The 23,454-nt window shown below is 50.8% G+C and overlaps 1 protein-coding gene across 5 annotated transcripts in view; it reads right to left on the bottom strand.

The window, feature by feature from the left end:
- PPP6R2 (protein phosphatase 6 regulatory subunit 2) overlaps positions 1 to 23,454 on the bottom strand; it is an 84,826-nt gene that overhangs the window by 22,561 nt on the left and 38,811 nt on the right. For all 5 annotated transcript variants that reach the window (XM_082665758.1, XM_082665760.1, XM_082665759.1 and 2 more), the window contains 7 exons: positions 17,822 to 18,064; positions 9,946 to 10,132; positions 4,774 to 4,911; positions 3,528 to 3,593; positions 1,719 to 1,831; positions 1,296 to 1,409; positions 50 to 176 (listed from right to left, as the gene is read on the bottom strand). In XM_082665758.1, coding sequence (XP_082521884.1) covers positions 50 to 176; positions 1,296 to 1,409; positions 1,719 to 1,831; positions 3,528 to 3,593; positions 4,774 to 4,911; positions 9,946 to 10,132; positions 17,822 to 18,048 — 972 coding nt within the window. In that variant the 5' untranslated portion in view covers positions 18,049 to 18,064. The remainder of the gene's footprint in view (positions 1 to 49; positions 177 to 1,295; positions 1,410 to 1,718; positions 1,832 to 3,527; positions 3,594 to 4,773; positions 4,912 to 9,945; positions 10,133 to 17,821; positions 18,065 to 23,454) is intronic.

Genomic DNA, 23,454 nt, shown 5'->3' with positions numbered 1-23,454 from the left:
CCAGCCCACGAGGTCTCCAGAGCCCCCGACCTTTGCTCGGGGCACCTACCTTTGGCGGGCTGAGCAGAAGCTGGTGGAAGTCCTTCAGCCGTGGCTCGATGCCGCGCAGGACGCCGGAGCTGACGGCACACAGCCTGTCCAGTCCCTGAGAGCAGGAGTCCAGCAAGCCCTCCATCCTGTGGACCAGAGGCAGCTGGACACGGGGACACTAGTCCCATTACACCATACCCCCTCCCGAAGTGCCCACTTGTCGTCTCCAGGGAGGCTGCTGACCGTATGGGGGTGGGGGCCGTGCCCAGGTGATGGCCCTGACGGGCTGTGGGCGTCACACCCTCGAAGCAGCTCTGCTCCCTCCTCCCACCTTGAAAACCTTCACTGTCGACCCCACTCCTCGGCTGAGAGACAGGACTGGCCATAAAAGGATAAAAGAGGCCACATAAAAGGATAAAAAAGCAGAGAGAATGAACCGGCTCATCTGTTTTCTGCATTGTCACACTGTCCCTGCATCGCAGGCGAGGCACTCACCAGAGTCCCCACTTCCTGCGGGAAGGGCCCAGCCTTCCTGGGCTCATAAAGATGAATAAGCAATATTCTGGTTTCTAACTAAACGATGATAACATCATAATTCTCTTTTTAGGTAATAAACTAATAAATATGTATTGGGTACCAGAGGGAAAGAAAGAAACTGCTAATAATCTCACCATTGAGATTAAGTCAATTTCTTGTTATTTTCTGGTTGTCCTTTTCTTTAAAAAAACAGCACAGGCTATCAGTGCTGGGGGCTACAGTGAAGCTCCTTCCAGAGCAAGGACATGAGGGAACTGCAGTCTCCTTGGGAATCAGACCACCAGCACGGCACGTGACAGGACAGAGCAGACAGAAGTGCACACGCAAACACACATACACACGTGCGTTCGCGCGCACACGCGCGTACATATATACACATATGCACACATATACACACAGAGACACACACACACACACACACGTGCTGGGGGTACTCATCGGTACACTCCTTGGGGAAGCCCACTGGCCGTGCCTGTTCTGCACACACGTCTATAAACACTTTGCAAACTGGCGACAGGGGGTGTCTTTGGGCTGAGGTGGGGATGTGACTGATGGCGAAGGTCAAAGGGGACTTTACAGCCGTCAAGTTTATCTTTTCAACAAGGACAGTCTGTCCCCATGATCACCTGCATCATTAGAAACATTAAAAGCACAAACAGCACACCCGGCCACTCCCCTGGGCCTCCGTCACTGAAGTGGCAGCACTCTCCTTCTCGGGAGACACTCACCCCGCCCGCCGGGGCTCAAGCAAGGTCAGTAGCACCTGGGTCCCGCTGACGAGGCAGAGCTCGGTCTGGGCTCCGTCAAACATGTTCCTCAGCAGCCGTTCCACGCAGTCCTGCCTGTCGGACACGCGCAAGGTCACTGCCTGGCGGGGGGATGCACAGACCCCACCCCCACCCGCGCCGAAGGAGCAGCACCCTGAATCCCAGAGAGGCCCCGCTCGGGGCTCAGGCCACACACCCGGGGTTTTTAGGACACGGCTGCCCCGGGGGCCCGCATTCTCTGAACCTGCCAGGAGACACCTCCCGTGAGAAAGAGGCCCATCAAGTTAACTGTGGATCGGGGCGAGTTCCTCAGAAACGATCAGAGGAGGTGGCGGTGTCCCTGGCCCTCAGCCCAGGCCCCCCAGCGCTGCAGCCCACACTCACGACTCCAGCGCCATGAGGAGGGGGTCTGGCTCTGGAGCTTCCTGCAGCGGGCTGCCCTGCTCCCTGCCCAGCCTGACGATGTCGCAGAGCGTCTGCGAAGCGTTGGACTGCCTCTGAAAGGACAGGGATGAAGAGCCGCCTTCAGGGCCGGCCTGCCGCACGGTCGGAGCGGCTGCTGCGGCAGGTCTGCTGAGGCGCTGGACTCGAAGGCGGCTCGTCTCAGCCTGGCCTGCCTCTCACCGTGGGGCGCAGATCTGGCCGCCCCCCAAGAGCTCCCATGGGGCCTCGACGGTCGAGCACGCCACGCAGACATCGTTCTATACCCTCAGACAGACACCGCGAGTGTGCCTGTGGTACTAACACAACAAGTGGCTATTAACACACAGGGTGGGTCCTGTGAGCTCAAGAAAACAGGACAGTTGCTACAGAGAAAATAAAGGACTCAACTTTTCTAGAGAAACATTAAGCCCATAAAAATTCAGAACCTCTGATTTGGTGCCTTTGCCAGCCACGTGGGCTGAGTCTGTGGAGCAGATGAACAGGGTCAGAGAGAAACTCAGCCACCGGCTCGGCGCAGGGAGCACCTAACAAGCAGCCTTCACGTGCGCGCCACGGGAAACCAAGCTGAAGGAAGTGCTTCGTGACTGTTTTAGGCAAGACTGAAAGCAGCCAGGTTGCCTCCGCGGCCTCCCAGCTGCCTCGGGGACTGGGAAAGGGCCAGTCAGCTCACAGCGTTCACACTGGTGGAGGGGCATCTCCCTTCCCAGATCTGGAGCACAGACACCCTTGCCCGGCTGCCTGGCCAGGCCCGTGGGCCAAAAGAGCCCCAAACAGCACAGCCAGGCAGCAGCAAAGGCTCAGACATGAGTCAGGACCACCGCTCTCCAAAGTGCTAAGGAGACCGTGCGTGTGCAGCTGTGTGCAGTTGTCACGTGTAGGAAAAGGCCTATCGGGATATTCCCCACACTCTCAACTGTGATACCGCAAGGAGCGGGCAGGGGCTGAGAGGAGCCCCACTGCCACCCCACACGCTCCCTCCGGAGCTCACGCCCCTGTAGACCCCATCTCCTCAAGCGCAGGCTAGAACCAGCACTCACAGCGGCGGCACGCCGGCGAGGACTGTCACCTGTAGGTCAGGTGCCTGCCCCAGAGGACGCAGCAGCAGGCTGCGAGCTGCCCTGCGGAGAGGCCCGGGGGGCATGGGGCCAAGGGTAGCCTCAGCCAGCAGCCCTCAGGAAGCTGAGTCCTGGCACTTCCCTGGTGGTCCAGTGGTTAAGACTCTGTGTTTCCAACGCAAGGGGTATGGGTAGGGGGCGTGGGTTCGATCCCTGGTCAAGGAACTAAAATCCCACATGCCACACAGCCAAGAAATAAAAATAAACAAACAAACAAATAAATAAATAAAATAAGGAACTGAGTCCTGCAGAGCCACCAGTGACCCTGGGGGCAGACCCTCCCCTCGTTGAGCCCTGAGGTGACCACAGTCTTGTGAGAGACCCTGGGCAGAGGACCTGTGACCCCTGGCCCATAAAAACTGAGATAAAAAATACTTACTGTTATAAGCAACTAAGTTTTGGGGTCATCTGTTACTCAGCCATAGATAACATACAATTCTATTCAGACTGTTTTTTTATAATATGTATGTATTATATTTTAGAAAAAAAAAATCTGCAAGTCAGTGCTTGATTAAAGGAAGAGCATCTGAGGAAAGGAGTGACTTGCCCCCTCAGACAGCAGTGGAGAGCGCTCTCCGCCAGCCCTGAGCGAGGGGCGCCTGCTCAAAGGTGGGGTCCACGAGCCCATACTCACATCTTCATCCTGACTCGGGTGGATCAATTCCACGAGCCTCTGGATGAGCTTCTCTTCATTAAGCCACTGAAAGGGAAAAGGAGGCCTGTAAGTGACTCCGCTCACATCTGACGAAATGGAAGGAAAGTCCTTCAGTGCAACAGAAATCCACGCGCCAGGTTCTGGCACAGAGATACTTCACCCAACACGTGCGTCCACCCAGACCCTGAAAGCACAAGCAGTGGCCGAATTCTGGAGTGACCCAAAGACTGTAAAGGAGGGGATCCCCTTCCACATGCCCTAATGGTCCAGACTCTTAAACACACGTGAGCTCTGTTTTTAGGACGTCTCCGAAGCGGAGCCTGGAGCCACCCGCGCCGATGGGGCTCTCCCAGCACACAGCCCAGCTGCTCCCTGCAGCGCCCGGGCTCCAGGTCAGTCCGGCTCCTCTACGCACTTCCTTACCCCAAAATGGGCTCAGTGTAGTCAGGGCAGGCGTCCCACTAACGTTCAGCAACGGCTGACGTTCCCGCGGCTCTCACTGTGCCACATCAGCTACTATGATTAACTCTCAGTGGGAGGCCGCTCCATAACGAAGCGGGTTATGAATCTGAGAGCGACAACTGTCACCTAATTCCAGGAGCTGGAAAACCGTCAAGAAGGACCAATGGTTTACTTATTCTATCTTAAGCTGCATTACAAACAACACCTGCCCAACAGCAGCAGATTCTTTGTCCGGCACTGGTTTCCTGGGCTTCTTGGGGTTGAGCACCCTCCCCTCTTCTGGGAAAGCCCTCAGGGAGCTATGGGTAGCCCCTCTCGCTGTGAATACTGTCAGGACAGACACAGGCCAACTCTGGTCTTCGAAACGTCTCTGCATGGAATCCTCTTCGGCGACTGTTTCCTCTTGGGCACGTACTCGGGCACAGGACCAGCACCCAATGGAGACCTAGCAGCCCTAGGGGTGGGGCACAAGTGAGGAAACCCACTTCTGCTCTCTGCTGATGAATGGACTGAGGCAGGACAAGAGAAAAGGGGCAGATGCCAGACCCAGCCTCAAATACAAGCCTTGACGAGAACCCCTGAGTGGTTCTCATCAGGAGGGGAAGGTCCTGCTGGGTGGAAAGCTGGGGTGCTGGGCACCCCGGTGCTGCTTCACCAGCTCCAGCCTCCTTATACCAGGAGGCACTTACTCCACACTCGGAGAATGTGCAGAGCCCACGCAGACGGGGAGGGGCTCCAGGGAGGAGGGGGCCCACACACTCACATGCAGGACCTCCTGCCGGAGCCCGGCGGGCTCTACGCAGCTGACCAGGCGCAGCAGCAGGTCCATGAGGGCCGAGGTGCCGATGTGCTTCAACAGCAGGCTGATGAACTTGTCCTTCTTCCTCAAGAACACAATCACCTGCAACCAGACAGCCCCTGAGAGGTGAGCAGGGCAGACCCTGACCACCAGGAGATGCTGCCCCCAAGAACTGCCATGGGAAAGATTCATTTTCAACAACATGAGCAGAAATAATGGAAAGACGTGGAAAGAGCTGTAAGAAAGCCCCCTCCGCCGCCCCCCCAGCAATGACAGGCAGAGCCCTGAACACAGGCGAGTCCACGAGGCGGTGGGGGCCTGAGAGGACCCTGGGCTGGCAGAGTTTGCCACACACCGAGACTGGGCACAAGTGCAGCCCCAGCACCCGAGTTGACAGCTCCCGGACAGGGGACACAAACCCGGAAAGCTGACGGGCCCCACAGGTGGCTGAAGGGAAAGGACTGAGGTTTCAGAAAAGCAGAGGCGGAGGGGTGCAGCTGGCTGGTGACCAGAGCCGACAAGACACGACACAGCTGGCTGGCTGAGTGTGCAGTCACAGGGTGTGGTGCCTGAGCGCAGCGGGACGGGAGAAGCCCAGGCAGAGGCCTTCTTGGACACGTGTTGGCAAGCTCGGCTCAGTTGGCCACAGAGACGAGGTGCCTGCAAGTCCAGGCCACTGCACAGACCCAGGACTCTACTGGGGGCAATGGGGACACGGAACAGGCAAGGGATCCCAACCACCCTCATGCCAGAACCCTCATGCCAGAAGTGAAGGGAAGGAGGGGAAGGAGGAGGAAGAGAGAGAAGAGAGGCAACAGGGGCGGGGGGGTTGGGGAGTGGGGGGCAGGGGCGGGGGTTCTTTGAAAAGCGTGATTAGAGAGAAAGACTGAAAACAGCAGAGAAGGCTCCAGGGAACATCCCTACACACCCTACAGATATAAACACCATTACAAGGGGTTATCCGAAACAAGTTTAGGCCAATTTCTGTAAATTTGGAAAAATGAAAAATTCCTTTGAAAAACTCACTTACGTAAACTGACAAGAAGAAAGAGAAAATCTGGAGTTCTAGAGTGTCAAAAGAAACAAAATCTCTAATTAAAAGCCTCCCCATACAGAAGACTCCAGGCTCTAAAGGCTTTACTAGTGAATTCTCTCCAAAATTTAAAGAAAAATAACCCCAATCTTATGCAGGACTCCTCCAGGGTCCTTCTCTCATAAAATGAGAGAAGATGCCCCATATCATTGTATGAGGACATAAAACCTCGATTCCAAAACCTTGATATGCGCACTTTAAGAAAAGGAAATTATATAAAGACCTACTGTAGAGCACAGGGAACTCTACTCAATACTCTGTAATGGCCTATAAGGGAAAAGAAGCTAAAAAAGAGTGGATATGTGTGTATGTATAATAGATTCACTTTGCTGTACACCTGAAACTAACACAACATTGTAAATCAATTATACCCCATTAAAAATTAAAAAACAAAAAAGAAAAGGGAAGGAAATTATAAGCCAATCTCACTGATGGCCACAGATACAAAAATTCTTAAAAAGAAAGCAATATGGGGCTTCCCTGGTGGAGCAGTGGTTGAGAGTCCGCCTGCCGATGCAGGGGACACGGGTTCGTGCCCTGGTCCAGGAAATTCCCACACGCTGCGGAGCGGCTGGGCCTGTGAGCCATGGCTGCTGAGCCTGCGCGTCCGGAGCCTGTGCTCCACAACGGGAGAGGCCACAACAGTGAGAGGCCCGCGTACCGCAAAAAAAAACCCCAAAAAACAAAACAAACAAACAAAATAAACTCCACAACAAACAACATACTTAATTGTAAAACAGTGAAAGCTTTTCCTCAGAGGCAATAAATAAAACAGAGGCCCACTATCACCACTTCAATTCAACAATGTATTAAAGGTTCCAGACAATGCAACAAGGCAAGAAAAAGAGACAAAAAGTGTAACATTTATAAAGGACAAAATAAAACTGTCATTAATCACAGATGGTATGATCTTATACATAGATTTAAAAAAAGAATATAAGGAATTCGCTGGCAGTCCAGTGGTTATGACTCCATGCTTCCACTGCAGGGGGCATGGGTTTGATCCCTGGTGGGGAACTAGGATCCCACATGCCGTGTGGCGTGGTTAAAAATAAAAATTAAAAAAAAAAAAGTAAAAAGAATATAAATTATTAGAACAGTAGCTTTATTGATATTTCCAAAAACTGGAATCAGCCCAGATGTCCTTCAACATGTGAATGGTTTAACAAACTGTGTTCCATCCACACCATGGAACACTACTCACACTGCAATAAAAGCGAATGTCCTACTGATACATACAACAACTTGGATGACTCTTCAGGGATGTATACTAGAAAAAAAAGCCATAAGGCCTATATGTTATATGATTTAATTTAAATAACAGTTTGAGAAAACAAAATTTCTGAAATGAAGCAGACTAGTGGTTGCCAGAGGTTAGGGATGGGTGAAGGGATAGAGGCCAGAGGAAGGTGGGAGTAGTTATAAAAGGGCAACACAAAGGATCCTTATGGTTTAAGAACCGTTCAGTATGTTGACTGACGATGGAGACACGAACCTACACAAGTGATAAATTGTACTGAACTTAACACACGTACACACACAAATGACTGCAAGTGAAATGTCAATGTCCTGGTTGCGATCTTCTGCTAGCATTTTACAAAATGGCACCACTGAAGGAAACCAGGCAAAGTGTACAAAAGGTAACTTTACGTTCTTTCATAAAACTGCACGCGAATCTACAATTATCTCAATAAAATTTTTCAATAAAAAAGACACTGTTTAGAATAACATGAAAATATCAAGTACCTAAGGATAAACATAACGAGAACTATGTAAGACCTCTACCCAAAGAACTTGGTTACTGAGAGAAATTAAAGAAGCCCTAACTACTCAGCTTTCTGCTATAGCACAAAAGCAGCCATAGATAATATGTAAACAGGAGCAGCTGCGTTTCAGTAAAGTTTCTTGTACAAAATAGGGGCGGGCTGGCTTTGGCCTGTGGGCCATAATTAGCCAACCCCAATCTATAGGAAATGCAAGCCTAATCAAAACTTCAGCAGGTTTTTCTGGGGAACAGGGGAGAATGTGGAAACTGACAAACTCACTCTAAAATTTGCTCATCCTAAAATAATGCAAAAGGCAAAGAATAGTAAAAACAACCTTGAAGAAAAACAAAGTGAGAGGACTAATTCTATCGAACATCAAAACTTACAAAGCTACAGTAATTAAATAGTGCTGTGTTCATAATTACAAACAGGACAGTAGAAAAGAAATGCATACACACGTGATTGCTTGATTTATGACAAGAGGGACACTGTGAAGCAACTGAGAAAGCACGGCCTTATCAATACAGTGCTGGGTCAACTGGACAATAACCATATGAAAAAACACTTCAGTCTGACACCATTTACAAGAATCAATTCCAGGTGGACTGTAGGTAGGAATATGAAGGTAAAACAATAAAGCTTCTAAAAGATAACACAGAAGAGTAGTAAGAGAATTATCTTTATGATTTCGAAGTCAGCAGAAGTTTCTTAACAAAACAACAACAACAACAAAAAACAAATAAAAAGAGTTATGACTTGGACTATATGAAAATCAGGCTCTCTGCTCATTAAAATATACCATTAAGAGAGTAAAAAACAAAACCAAACCCAGCAAGCAGAGTGGGAAAAGATGTTTGCAACGCAAAATCAACAAAGGGGGAATTCCCTGGCAGTCCAGTGGGTGGGACTCTTGGCTTTCACTACCGAGGGCGTGGGTTCAATACCGGGTCAGGGAACTAAGATCCAGCAAGCTACGTGGCACACCGCCCCCCACCCCCCCAAAAAAATCAACAAAGGACTTGTATCCACGAAATAGAATTCCTACAAATGAAAAAAGAAGAGACAGCCTGATAGAAAATGGGCAAGAGACTTCACACAAAAAGTACCTAAATGGCCAATTAATACATGAAAAGGTTCTCATCCTCACTAGTCACCAGGGAGATGCAAACTAAAAGCACAATGCTGTTATATACACCATCAGAAGAGATAAGATAAACCGACTGATAATATTAGTCAGGGCTGGAGAGGAAGTGGAAGAGCAGGAACTGTCATGCTCTGCTGCTGGGACTGCAAACTGGCTCAACCACTCTCACTTCAGCCATTCAAGCTGACCACACGTACATCCTAGTTACGACCACGTGGCGCAGTGCCTGGAGAAAAGGAAGTCCTTATGTTTTAGAGATACACACTGAAATATTGACAAAAGAAACGACAAGCCGTCTGGGGTTTGTTTTGAAATAGTGCCTGGGGGATGGCGAGCAGGGATAAAGGTGAAAGACTGACAAGGCCGCCTCCTGAAGCAGGTAACAGGCACAGGCGCCAGCAAACCTCATGGCCCTCCTGTGCCATCTACGGTGTGCAGTGCTGAAGCACACCAGGGCAGATGCAAGGCCGGAACAACCGTGGAGCAAATGTGGCCTCCAGGAGGCCCACGCTCCAGCTGAATGAAACGAGTTCACTCCCTGCTTTACAGAAAAATATTACTAGGCAATTCCTTTTTTCTTTTTTCTTTTTTTGGCTGCACCACGCGGCTTGTGGGATCTTAGTTCCCCGACCAGGGATCAAACCCCTACCTCCTGCAGTGGAAGCACGAAATACTAACCGCTGGATGGCCAGGGAAGTCCTAGGCATTTCCTTTAATTTGCTTTGAAACAATAAGTGCCCTAGACATACAGGCACCTGCCACCCACACAGATGCAGCAGCAGACACCCTAATGTCCTGCCATGATGCAGGTATGTCCTGGATCTCTCACCCATGACTGGTCAGTGACAGGACGAGCTGGCCTAGTTTGGGGCCCTGTGCAGCTCCCAGGGGTGGCAGAGGTGCTGCTTATTTCAGAGCCGGCCAGAGGAAGTCTCTCTTGGGAAGCCACTTTCTTAATCAAATCCCAGCTCCCACAGCAGCAGCCCACACAGCTCCACGTGTGTCCCACAGGACAGTCAGAAGCCTGCCCCCCACAGCCTGATGCACAGGTCACACAGCAGTGGCTGAGGGCAAGATGCGACGGCGTCAGCCACGCCTCCCTCCCACGTCTCGCGGGCTTGGCAGAGGAGTACCTGTGCAGTTCTTCTTGCGATGAGACTGCCAATGGTCTTGCTGAAAAAACTGGCGAGGAGAGGATTGAGAGGCGGCTCACGGTTCAAGAAGTCGTAAAGAAGGTTGAGCAAAGTCTCGTCCCCTCCCAGCCTGTCACTGATCTGCGGCACGTCACACGTCAGCAGCTCACAGGCTGTGTTTGGGTACCTGAAGGGGCACAGTGCAAGCAACTGGAGGTGAATGAGACTTCCCCACTACTCAGGAAGCTACCTGAATGATCTGCCTCTTAGGAAGCAGATCCACAGGCAGAAACCAAACATGGCTAGACCCTGGAACAGAATAAAAATGTGATTATTCTGTGACCAACCGGCATTTTTGACTACTAGAACCTCAATGTTTTTATCATACCTTTTTCTGGCTCCTCATACCCTAAACTCTGACATCCCACATTTTCTGACTCTATTTCCATTCTCTACGGAACCTTTCCTAATCTTCTGGCTTCTCCTCCGCCCTCCTACTCACCTGCCGTGTCTCTCACCTCCATCAGGTTCGTCCTCCCCCCTCCAAGCCTTTCCTGACCCCACATGTCAACAAGCACAGATCTGGCTTGTTCCCACACTGAAGAGATGCTTCATCAGCAGTTTACGATGCAGTACCAGTTCTGAAGTGTTATGCAGGCAAATTATTATTAAGATATACCAATGTATGTAAACGATGTACTATTCATTTGATAAAAATGATCAGACAGGGGTTCCCTGGTGGCGCAGTGATTAAGAATCCACCTGCCAATGCAGGGGACACTGGTTCGAGCCCTGGTCCGGGAAGATCCCACATGCCGCAGAGCAACTAAGCCCATGCGCCACAACTACTGGGCCTGCGCTCTAGAGCCCACGTGCCACAACTACTGAAGCCCACGCACCTAGAGCCCGTGCTCGGCAACGAGAGAAGCCACCGCAATGAGAAGCCCACGCACCGCAACGAAGAGTAGTCCCCGCTCGCCGCAACTAAAGAAAGCCCACGCGCAGCAACTAAGACCCAATGCAGCCAAAAATAATAAATAAATAAATGAATACATTTATTTACTTTAAAAAAAAAAAGATCAGACACAAAATAATCCTGATCCCATTACGTGTAATCCCATACCACTATGCTCCCTGCCTGACCCTCTGACAGACATGGGGTCACTGCTGTGGTCCTGGGACAGGCCTACCCAATGTCCTGCTGCATCCAGGACAGAGCCCACCATAGCAGTGCAGTGACAATGCCTGGTGCCACACTCAGCACATCTGGGAACACAGGTGAGGGTGCCCAGGGCCAGAGCAGGCAGGAACCTGGCGGGAGCATCCTGTGGGGCTGACTGCCCTGGAGCACACCTGGCACCAAGCTACACGGGACATGCTGTGCAGCCTCAGGCACCTTACCTAACGTTTCTGTGTCTAGGCTGCTTTCTCTGAACATGTAGGTCTGAGTGTCCGCCTTCCCCACGAGGCTGCGTATAAAGCAGAGTAGCAGCGTCTGGCGCACAGTAAGCCCGGGGTCAAGGTCAGCCACTGTGACCCTACGGCTCCTGGTAGCCACCCACACGGCCCCAGCAAGGGCCTAACCCCAGGTGGTCACTGCGGTCAGCTAGGGCCTGGCGGCCGGCCCAGCATGGAGGGCAGGGGACAGGAGCTCAGCCTGGCTGTGGGGTGGGTGCTCCCCGTCACCCAGAGAAGAGGGCCTTCTGAAGCCAAGCGGGCAGCCGGGTATGAGCGAACGCCCGATCCACACAGAGGGGCCCAGACGAGGTGTGGCCAGCGCCCAGCTCACGGGGTCGAGGCGAGGATGAGATGGGGCAGCTCCGTACCGTGGACGTGGCCCACAGTGACCAGCACAGCAGACAGTGCAGGGCCGCAAGGGGCAGAGGCCAGAGAGCCTGCTCGGAGTGCAGCACCCAAGGCCGGCACGAGGCCCCACAGGACACGGGCGGAGAGGTACCCACCAGACTCCAAACAACAAGACAAGACTCACCAAGCAACAAGGGAGAAGCATGCCCCAGAGAAAGGCACAGAAGCTTTTCCAGAGCACACGGAAAGGCTCCCATCCAGTCTCTGCGTGTGCGCACGCGCACACACACGAATTGTGCATGTGTATGGCAAGCTGAGCCACAAGGCGCTGTTGTACTTAGACAAGGTTGCATCTAGGTGGAGGGACTGAGATCTCTATCAGTATTTTATAATTACTCTTCAGAAAAACAGGTACTGCTCTAATAATTTATATAATTTATGCAGGAAATAGCCATCCCAGTTAAACACGGCAGACGGAACATAGAGGTTTGTGGCCATAATGCAAGGAAGAAAAGACAAGAGAGGTAGAAACTCCGCGGAATGAACCTAGAGGGTGGCGGCCAGGGAAGCAGGCCAGGCGCATGAGGCAGGTCTGTGTCTCAGGGTCCTGGGGGAGGAGGGTGGGCAACCAGACACACAGCTCAAGAAACCCAGAAGGACCCTGTGGAGCCCTCCAGGGCATGAAAGCCTTTCTGTGTCCACTATTTCGTGTTGGTAGGAAATAGGCTTCATTCAGCCTCCCTGACATTCCGCACGTTCCAAAGGGCAGGTTCAAACAGTTACTAATCAGGGAAGGGAGGGCTGAAGAAACAAGGGAGGGGCAGCCAAGAACCAATGGTGCAGGTCCTGGTTCCTCCTCGAGGGATACACATAACAGTATCTGTGAGCCCTTCAGCAGAACCAAGGCCTCCATCCAGGAGGACAGTAACTTCAGGCTGAACCCAAGATCCCTGGAGCATCTGCTCTGTTACCTGACTGCCAGCCAACGAGAAGACAGCCACATACTCCGCAGCCCTCACCCCAAATTTTCCCTATAAAACTTCTCCCCTGAAATTGGGGAGTTTGGGGTGTTTTTTGTTTGTTTGTTTGCGGTACGCGGGCCTCTCCCATTGTGGAGCACAGGCTCCGGACGCGCAGGCTCAGCGGCCATGGCTCACAGGCCCAGCCGCTCCGCGGCATGTGGGATCTTCCCGGACCGGGGCACGAACCCGTGTCCCCTGCATCGGCAGGCGGACTCTCAACCACTGCGCCCCCAGGGAAGCCCAAGTTTGGGGGTTTTGAGCATGAATCACCCATTCTCCCTGCAGGTCCCTGCAATAAAAAACCTTTCTGTGCTCCAAACTCTGGCGTTTCGGTTTGTCTGGCCTCACTGTGCTTTGGGCACACACACTTGCGCTCTGTAGCACTCAGAGAGGCCTGGATGGAGACAGCGCCCACCAGGCAGGTGGAGGGTCAGTGCAGTGAGACTCCCAGCCCCTCCTCCTTGTTTTGTTTGCTTAGTTTTATACTTATTTACTACTAATTTCTCCCAAACTCTTTGACTATAAAACTCTCCTGGATGATTGGTCCTGCTTCTGAGATTCCCCTACCTTAACCCAGGGGATAAAGTTACATTACTGGGAAATTCCAGAGCAACAGGATTAGAAAAGGCCCTAAAATGCCCCTAAGGAAAGCTGCACACCTGTGGCATCAGACGCGTCAGCAGCAGGGCTGGAACTAGGAACTAGAAGATGTGAACGAAAAATGCTGCTGCCCTGTCAGTAAACAAAGGGTGCTGCAGCCATCAAGCTACTAGAGCCTCCCCGGCCGCCCTGCCCCGTGAGCCCTGAGAGAACCCGGGAGAGAGAAAAGCAGCTCAGCCACAGCAGCCACCCTCAAGGATGGGAAAAGCACAGGATCCTGGCCCTAGACAGCTGAGGTGCAGACCAAAGGAATGATTTCAGTGAGCCCAGACTCCTTTTTTTTCTTGGCTACGTTGGGTCTTCGTTGCTGCGCACAGGCTTTCTCTAGTTGCGGCGAGCGGGGGCTACTCTTCGTTGCGGTGCGCGGGCTTCTCATTGTGGTGGCTTCTCTTGTTGCGGAGCATGGGCTCTAGGCATGCAGGCTCAGTAGTTGTGGCTTGCGGGCTCTAGAGTGCAGGCTCAGTAGTTGTGGCGCACGGGCTTAGTTGCTTCGCGGCATGTGGGATCTTCCCGGACCAGGGCTCAAACAAGTGTCCCCTGCATTGGCAGGCAGATTCCAAACCACTGCACCACCAACCAGGGAAGTCCCGAGCCCAGACCCTTGCATCTTTCCATACACAGAAAAGTGCTAAATTAACTTAAGATGTCTGGTTTTCTTTAATGAACAGTAAACTTTTGAAGTCCCGACTACCTGGTCTTTGTTGCAAAAACTCCTATATATCCTGGCCCCTCCCTCACTCTTTAGAGCTGTCCCTCAGAGCGAGCTGAGAGTCCTGTCTCCAGGGCTTGAAGCCTTAGAAATTCCGCCAAATAAAACATTATTCTCAGCTTTTAGGCTGTGCGTTTTTTTTTCTTTCAGTTGACGAAGACACCTATGGAGTCTTCAAAATTTCAGGAGACGCATGTCCAGTCTGACTGGAAACCAGAGGGAGCTTACAGCCAGCAGGAAAGAGAACGATGCACTCAGGCTGCACCCCAACCTTGCCCCCCATGCAGACCTCCTCAGGAAGCTGCCAGAGAATAGGATTTGCCAGGGGAAGGAGACAAAAAAGAGGAAGACAAAATCCTGGAGCACGGAAGGTGGACTCAGGAATTATCAGAGCGAGGATGGGAGAGTCCAGGAACCGTAACGGCAGGGATTCATTCCCTCTCCCCCGCTTCATGCCTCCCTCTGGGCCCTGCCCTGCTGCTCCCCAGGGGCTCAGCTGGGCAACTGGGCTCAGCCGTCCTCTCTGCTCTGCCCCTTAGTGTGGCAGGCAGGGTTATTTGGTGGGGGTGGGGGTGGGGTCCTTCCTGGGGTCCTGCCCTGACCTAGCCCTGCTTCCCGCTGGGTGAGCAGTTCTAACTCTGGTTTGGAAAGAGGAAGCCCTCCACTCAGAGCTAAAACATCCCCCCACACCACCAGCATGAGGAACAGAAGTGGTAACTTGGAGTCCATCTGCTGGCTTTTCTGTCTTATTTCTCAAATGGTCCAGAACTCTGCAAAGTGCACAGGAATCTCAAGAAAGAGGCCAGAAGCATCCTCAGGGTTCTCAGGCTGGACCAGGTGGCCAGCTCCCGGCCCAGGGCTGCTCCACAGAGGTCTCACCTGCATGGAGCAGCTTCTGGCTTTAGCAGAACAGCTAACCACTCAGGGCAGCTCCTCTGGACCCGTGTGGCTCGGGCACACTCCCTGCTCTCGGGAAGGGTCTCTCCGTAACCAGCCTGCAGCCACGAGGGTGAAGCCACAGCAGCTGGGCTGCAGAGGCACAAAGGCGGCTGGAGGAGGTGCTGTCGCCCTGCCCAGGTGGCCTGGGGCGGCCATCCAGAGGCAGAGCAGCGCAGGCACTGGCTCCGCACTCTCCACTGTGTCACCTGCTGCTGCCACACGCTCCGAGGGCTGAGCTGAGCAGCTCGACGGAGACCTACGGCTCAAAGCCTGAAACAGGGCCTATCTGTATCTTTCGCATCTTTAAAAAAATGATCTTGACTCCACTTCTTCCTTCAGCTACTACCTCATCCATCTACCCAGCCTATTCCTCTTCTCAAAAAGGACGTTTTGATTTAATTTTAATTAAAAGCAAATAAATTTTTAATAAAAGCAAGTTAATTTTAAAATTACCTTTTATTTAATTAATTTATTTATTTATTTGCGGTACGCGGGCCTCTCACTGCTGTGGCCCCTCCCGTTGCGGAGCACAGGCTCCAGACGTGCAGGCTCAGCGGCCATGGCTCATGGGCCCAGCCGCTCCGCGGCATGTGGGATCCTCCCGGACTGGGGCACGAACCCGTGTCCCCTGCATTGGCAGGCGGACTCTCAACCACTGCGCCACCAGGGAAGCCCTAAAATTACTTTTTAAATTAAAGGCTTTTTACTTTTTTTAACAGGTGATATGGGGACTTCCCTGGTGGCCCAGTGGTTAAGACTCCACGCTCCCAATGCAGGGGGCCTGGGTTCAATCCCTGGTCAGGGAACTAGATCCTGTGTGCCACAACTAAGACTCAGAGCAGCCACGTAAATAAATAAATATTAAAACAAACAAAACAAAAACCAAAAACAGGTGATACACACAAATGCTTTTAAGACTCTGTATGACAGGGCTCGTGAGGAAGGGCAGCCCCCCTCCTTTCCCACTCCCACATCCCACTCCTGAGACAGTCACCACAGTCTCCTGGCATTTTCTGTATTACTGACGTCCATGTTTCCAAATAAAATACAAGTACACTTCTTCATCTAGCAATTTTAGGTATTACAAATTGACCTCCTATGGTGGAAGGTGAAGATGTAGCTCGCACACCTCACGCCACCCTGCCCTGCCGCCCCACTGCCCTTTCCCCCTCTCTCTATAAAATTATACCACAATTAGTTAAATCCATGTCCAGTGTGGCCCTCTGTATGAACATGCAATCACTGTTCTATTTGCTTACTTACATGCACCCTTCCCTCAGAGTTAAAGGTATTCTCACTGCCTTGTTTGCTTTGTTTGTACTCACCCACTGCTAACCTCTCCCAAACTCTGACTATAAAGCTCTCCTGGCTCACTGATGCCACGCTGGGACCCCTCTACCCAGAACCACAACATGCTGCCCCAGCCCTTCTCCCCGTCACACTGTCGCCAACACCCTCCAGACAGGGAGACCCTCGACGGGTCAGCAACAGGACACATTTGGGAGTGAGAGAGTGAAAGGAATGGGGCCCACTAATGGCGATGCTGAGATAAGAGGCGCTGACCAGGCACATCTCAGGGACGATGGCCTCTGATCTATCACAGGTGATCACCATGGCCCCAATCCCCTGGCTCCCCAACAAGCAAGCCCCCGCCTCTTTGCAGAGCTCTCCTCTTCCAGCGCCGGCTGCCTCCCTGTCAGAGGGGCGCGGTGGACCACCACGACTGCAGCACTACTCCCCATCACCCCGTCCTTCTTTACTTGCCTCCTAAGTCATCAAAGACTTTCTGTAAAAAGTAAAGGGCCAGAGAGTCAATATTTTAGAACGCCTGTGTTGTCACGGCCAACGGGTCATGGATGTGTCCAACAAGACTTTCCAGTGAAAATGACGGACAAGGAAATGTGAATTTTGTCATTTTCATGTGATATTATTATTTTTCTATTTTTTCCATTTAAAAATGTAAAGCCATTCTCAGCTTGCAGGCCTCACAAAAACAGAATCTGACCTCAGGCCGTAGTTTCCCAACTAAGACTTTACCACCACACGCCGACTCCCTGTGGGACACGTGCGCAGCTGAGGGCACCCTGTCTGCCCTGAATCCCTCTGCATCACTAGCCTCAGCTCCCCCGCTTCCCAGAGCCTGCTCGGGCCCAGAGAGGCACCCTCAGAGCCAGAGGCCAGCTCTGCTGTCCTTCCTGTCACCTGAGGCCCCACCCATTCACACTCTGTCCTCACTCCAACCCTTGTCCTAAGTCCTTGCCCTGTCCCTTTTGTTGTCCCCTAACATCCCAGCCGACTGTTGAATGGAACATTTTAGGAAAAACTCTGAGAACGGTCAGGATCACTAATGACACAAAATATGTCCTCCAGGCCCAAGACCCCACGGTCGAGCAGTCAGATGCCGCCTGTCTCTGGGGACTGGCTGTTTCACCAGTCAGGCCAAGGCTGCACCCATCGGTCTGTCAGAGCTCAGCCTTTCTTCAGCACATATTCACCCAAAACACTCCAACACGGTGCAGCTCGCTATAATCCAGAGTGAGGAATCACACACAGGAGATCCCCAAATCTTCAACATCACAGAAGCAAAGCCCACCGGAGGGGCCTTCTCGCATGTCAGGCGGGGCAAACGTTTACGGTCAGCCACCCTGTCAGAAAGCCCGGCTCTGACCGTCCTCAAGCCCTGCCCGCTGCCACCCTGCACGCTGCCCAGCGCCAGGCCACCCAGCGCCGCGGTACGTACTTGAAGCGGACCTTCTCTTCCACGCCCAGGGCCGGGTCCTGTGTGACGAGGCTCACCAGCTCCTCCATGCTCTGCTGCCTGCACAGGAAGTCCAGCAGCTTCCGGTTCTGGGCCTTGCACTCCTGCAAGATGTCATCTTCATCCATTAACTCTCGCAGCGTCACGTCCTCCTTATCCAGCAGCTTGTCGACGTGGGACGTGGTGCTCAAGTCAAACTTCCAGAACATGGTGACGGCCACAGAGCTGCGAGCAGACAAGAGGGTCACTGCCACCAGGTGCGAACCCGCCTCAGCAACCCCCGCACCCAGGTCCCGAAGTCCACCCATAACGGGGCCCGGGCTGCAGGGGGCACTCCCCCATGTACGGCAGGACAGCTCAGCTTCCTGTCCTCCCGTGGGGGCCCCCGGGGCTCCCGCCACTAGCCCCTGGGCTCTGAGGCCAACACATGCCGGTCGCCCACATGTCCGACGGGGGATGCCCCTCCACCCAAACAGCGAGGCTCACAACCCTCCTCCCCAGCGTCCAGCCCCTCCTCAGTGAACACTGGGCATCTCTCCCCAGACGTCTCCGTACCATATATATTTTTAATTTTCTGTATATTATGTTTTGACATCTTTAAAAAACTTTCTGATTGAGGAGACACTGCCCCTCCTGGGCGGCCAACTCCTAGAGATGGCAAAGGGCTCTCAGGAGCACTCCTGTGACCTGCAGGCTGACCCGCTGGAGCCCTCCTCCTCTGTGGGCCCACACACACCCAGGGGACTACGTTCCACTGCCTTCATTATCCCAGGGCCAGGGGCCAGGCAACCAGGAGCCACCCATATGGCTTAGAGCCCGCCGAGATCATCCAAGCAAGCTGACCCGAGGCTGTTCACCCTGTCCAGCCTTGCCTTCGGAGCGGAAAGCCCAATAAAAGCTGCAGCCTCGGCTCTGCCCTGGCTCCTCCCCCTTCTGCCTCTGGCCCCCCTCGGGCTTCCTGCACGTGGCCCTCGTGCGGTCGGTGCCTCTGGCCTCCAGGACCCGGGAGTGTAACGAGCTCTGCCTCCCTGTCCCTCCTGCACCTCCTCTCGTGGCCGCACCCGCCTGGCCATCCCTTACAGGACACAGAGCAGCTCCCAGCACAAACCTCAACAAGCCACGCTCAGGACAGCTCCCTCTGCTCGTCCCTCCGCCCCTCTGCCATCCCCACCTACTCGGCCCCTCGTCTCCTTGCATCACCTTGCTGAGTAAGCCAGGGCTGTCCCTGAGGCCCCCACCTCCCTCACATGCACACACTGAGTCCTAGGTCCTGTCACGCCACTTAAGGACTCTCGATCCACCCACCCCTTCCCCTGCACCCCACAACACCCTCTGCGGGCTCCTGCTGCCTTTGCCTGGACTCTACAAGGCCTGAAGCACTCAGTGAGTCTCATATGTCAGTCTGTGGGCCTAGGTTGGTTTGCAACAAAGTTTTCGCTGTTGGATACAAAATGAAAAACATAAAGCCTGCATCTTCAACAAAGTTACACCTGTATCTTGAGATTACCTTTCCAATGTTACACAGATCACTACGTGCAAAATCATGGTGATAGCAGATGGGACTTACCTAATAGTTTTATTTAGAAGAGAAAAGGACTTTTCACGTGACGTGAGCCCCAGTGTGTCTGTGCATGAAGCCCAGCTGCCCAGGAGTCCCGGACACAGGCCCCTCAGCTGTCCAGCCACAGCCTCCACAGCCTCTTGTCTTTGCCGCGTCAAACTCACTTTCCCAAAACACAGACACACGTCTTCACGTCCCTCTCACGGTGGTTTAAAGCCTGTGCTAGCCCCAAATGCCCACTGCTCACCAGGCCGCCTCTCCCAACGTGCCTCCAGGTCCTCTGGGCACTTCCCGCTGCCTCCCCGACCCCAGGGATGCCGTGTCTCTCTTCTCACACACACCGCACTCTCTGCCTTTGCCCTTCTGCACACACTCCTGTGCTCAGTCCCTTCACTGACAAAATCCCACCTGCTCCACCAGACTCAGAGGTGGGGCCGCTTGGACTTGCAGTGCAAGGGACTCCACAAGCTGACCTGCACTCAGTTTCCATCTAGGTCCTAATATCTTCATTTCTCTCTTGAGGAGTGCATATGGGTATTTGCCAGTGTTAGTTACAGACTCTGGGGGACCAGAAATAATGATTACTAGGTGTACCTTCAGGAAAAGATGGATGTCCCCACACACACATCAGGTGCCCTCTCTCCTAAGGCCCTACAGAATGACTCATGTGCTTGGATAACATACAATCCAGGGAAAGAGGGGAACCAGAGGGAGGACCCCCACCTAGCCAAGGCTTTGTTTCCAAACAAGAACTTGCCAGACATGGCAGCTAGAGGTGGCTCCTATGCGCCCTGTTTTCAGTGAGAGTGGGTGAGTGTCTTGAAGTGAATATAGGGTATCTTGAAGTCTGCCTTGTCTGACACTATTACAGCATACCATTCTTGTGCTTTATATTTGCTATATCCTTTAACATCCTTTTACTGTCAAACTATTTGTATTTATATATACATATATATATATTTACATTTATATATATATATTTTTTACGGTACGCGGGCCTCCCACTGTTGTGGCCTCTCCTGTTGTGGAGCGCAGGCTCTGGACGCGCAGGCTCAGCGGCCACGGCTCACGGGCCCAGCCGCTCCGCGGCATGTGGGATCTTCCCGGACCGGGGCATGAACCCGCGTCCCCTGCATCGGCAGGCAGACTCTCAACCACTGCGCCACCTGGGAAGCCCCCTGTATTTTTATATTTAAAGTGGTGTGATGAATTGGGAGATTAGGATTGACATGTATACACTGATGCGTATGATGTGGATGACTAATAAGAACCTGCTGCATAAAAAAATAAATAAAATTCCATTTAAAAAAAAGTATGATCCTCAAAAGAGTCACATAATTCTAAAAAAGACTTGAGACAATATTTTATAAAATATTTAATTTTACTCATATGCTTTGTTACTTCATTGAAAAGCACGTATTTAGCACCTATTATAAGCCAGAACTGCATTATATACAGGGGTTATAACAGTGAGCAAAACAAATACAGTCTATGACTTCATGGAAAATTCAGCCTACTACGGGAGTTTCATAATGATTATATAATCACGCAAATATATAATCAGTTATAAAGTATTTAAAATTTTAGGTACAACAGGTATAGAGAGCTATGTAAATATATGATACAGGGGCAGAACTCAATGACTAACTGGATGTGGGAGAAAAAAGGTCAAGGATTAATTTTGGTTCTTGACTGCATACATAGCTGGAGACGTTCACAGATATAGGAATCTTAAAAGATCATTGCATTGCACAATTTCACAAGGCATCATTCACATGTTTGCAGTGAAAATCATTAACTTCATTAACTTCTTTGACTTTGTACACAAGCTTGATATTAATTTGAAAGATCTAAGAAAATATGGCATGTAGGCAATTGGATGTATGCATGGTAAACTCAGGGAAACAGTTTGAGGTGGAGAAATAAATGAAGCCACAGAGAATAAATGAAGCCATGAGATTGTAGAGAAAAGATATAGGATGAGAAGAAAATAGTATCTGTGAAGCTAAAATATTTTAAGGCCTAATAGTGGTCCTGAGCAAAGAATACAGACTAAGAATAGCCAGACAAATAGAATGAAAATCAAGACAGTATGCTAAGTAGCTTAATGGTGGTAATTATTTCATGATGTATATATATATATAAGCATCATGTTGTACACCTTAAATATGTACAATTTTTATTTGTCAATGATACTTCAATAAAGTTCTTAATTAAAAAAAATAAAAAAATAAAGTGTTTCTTTTTAAACAGCAAAGACTGATAAGATCTTGCTTTGTTATTCTGTTATTCTCTGCCTTTTAATTAAAATATTTAGATCATTTACATGTAATATGGTTGGGTTTGAGTAATTTGAAAAAAATACAACATGACACTCTCAATAAATGAGGACACTCATGACACTCTCAATAAATGAGGAATAGAAGGGAACTTCCTGAACCTGATGAAGGGTATCTACTAAAAAACCTACAGCTATCAGCACACTTAATGCTGAAAAGACTGAATGCTTTCCTCCTAAGATTGGAACAACAAACTCTAAGCACTTGTATTCAAGATTGTAGTGAAGGTCCCAGGTAGTACTATAAGACAAGAAAAAGAAATAAAACACATACAGAATAAGTAAAATTTTCTTTACTAACAAATAATATGATTGTGTAAGCAGAAATGCCTAAGAAATCTATACGGAAAAGAGCTACAAGAATTAATGACAGTGAACAGCTAGCTTACCAGTTACAAGGTCAATATCCAAAAAGTAATTGTATCTCTATATACCAGCAATAAAAATTGGTAAATAAAAAATATTTAACTTCTGCTAACAACATTGAAAAACATGAAATACTTCAGGATAATTTAATAAAATATGCGCAAGATCTGCACACTGAGGGACTTTCCTGGTGGCGCACTGGTTAAGAATCTGCCTGCCAATGCAGGGGACGTGAGTTCAATACCTGGTTTGGGAAGATCCCACATGCCACGGAGCAACTAAGCCCGTGTGCCACAACTACTGAGCCTGTGCTCTAGAGCCCGCAAGCCACAACTACTTAGCCTGCATGCCACAACTACTAAAGCCCGCACACCTCTAGAGCCCATGCTCCGCAACAAGAGAAGCCACCACAGTGAGAAGCCCCCATGCAACAACAAAGAGTGGCCCTCACTCACCACAACTAGAAAAATCCCAAGCACAGAAACAAAGACCCAACACAGCCAAAAATAAATAAATAAATTTATTTTTAAAAAAAGATCTGCACATTGAAAACTATGAAACGCTGCTGAGAGAAATTAAAGAAGACTTAAATAAATGGAGAGATATACTATGTTCATGGATGAGAAAATGTAATATTGTTAAGATGTCAGTTTTCATTAAACTGGTCTACCGATTCAATGCAACCCCAAATAAATCCTAGCAGATTTTTAAAAACAGAAATTGACAACTTGATACTAAAATATATATGGAAAAAGACCTAGAATAGCCAAAGCAATTTTGAAAAGGAAGAACAAACTTGGAGTGCTAACACCACCTATTTCAAGACTTACTGTAAGGTGAGATTAATCAAGACAGTGTGGTTCTAGTGGTTCAACAGAACAAAGTAGATAAGTCCAGAAACAGATGAATACATATATGGTCAACTGACTTTCAATAAATGTACTAAAGCAGTTTGATGGGGAAAGTATAATCCTTTTCAACAAATGATTCTGAAAAACTGAATATCTATATGTAAAACGACCTCAACCCTTACCTCACATCACACACGGATCACAGGCTTAACCATAAAAGCTGACACTAAAATTTTTAGAAGAAAACTTAAGAAAAAAATATGTGGGGGGACTTCCCTGGCAGTCCAGGGGTAAAGAACCCACCTTCCAATGCAGGGGACACAGGGTCGATCCCTGGTCGGGGAACTAAGATCCCACATGCCACGGGGCAACTACGCCCACGCGTCATAACTATTGGGTTCGCGCACCTCAATGAAAGATCCCGGGCTTCCCTGGTGGCACAGTGGTTGAGAATCTGCCTGCCAATGCAGGGGACATGAGTTCGAGCCCTGGTCTGGGA

The sequence above is a fragment of the Grampus griseus genome, assembly GCF_964374135.1.
Source record: "Grampus griseus genome assembly, chromosome: 11".
In the NCBI taxonomy this organism is placed as follows: Eukaryota; Metazoa; Chordata; class Mammalia; order Artiodactyla; family Delphinidae; genus Grampus; species Grampus griseus.
This window is presented reverse-complemented; position numbering and strand designations above follow the sequence as displayed.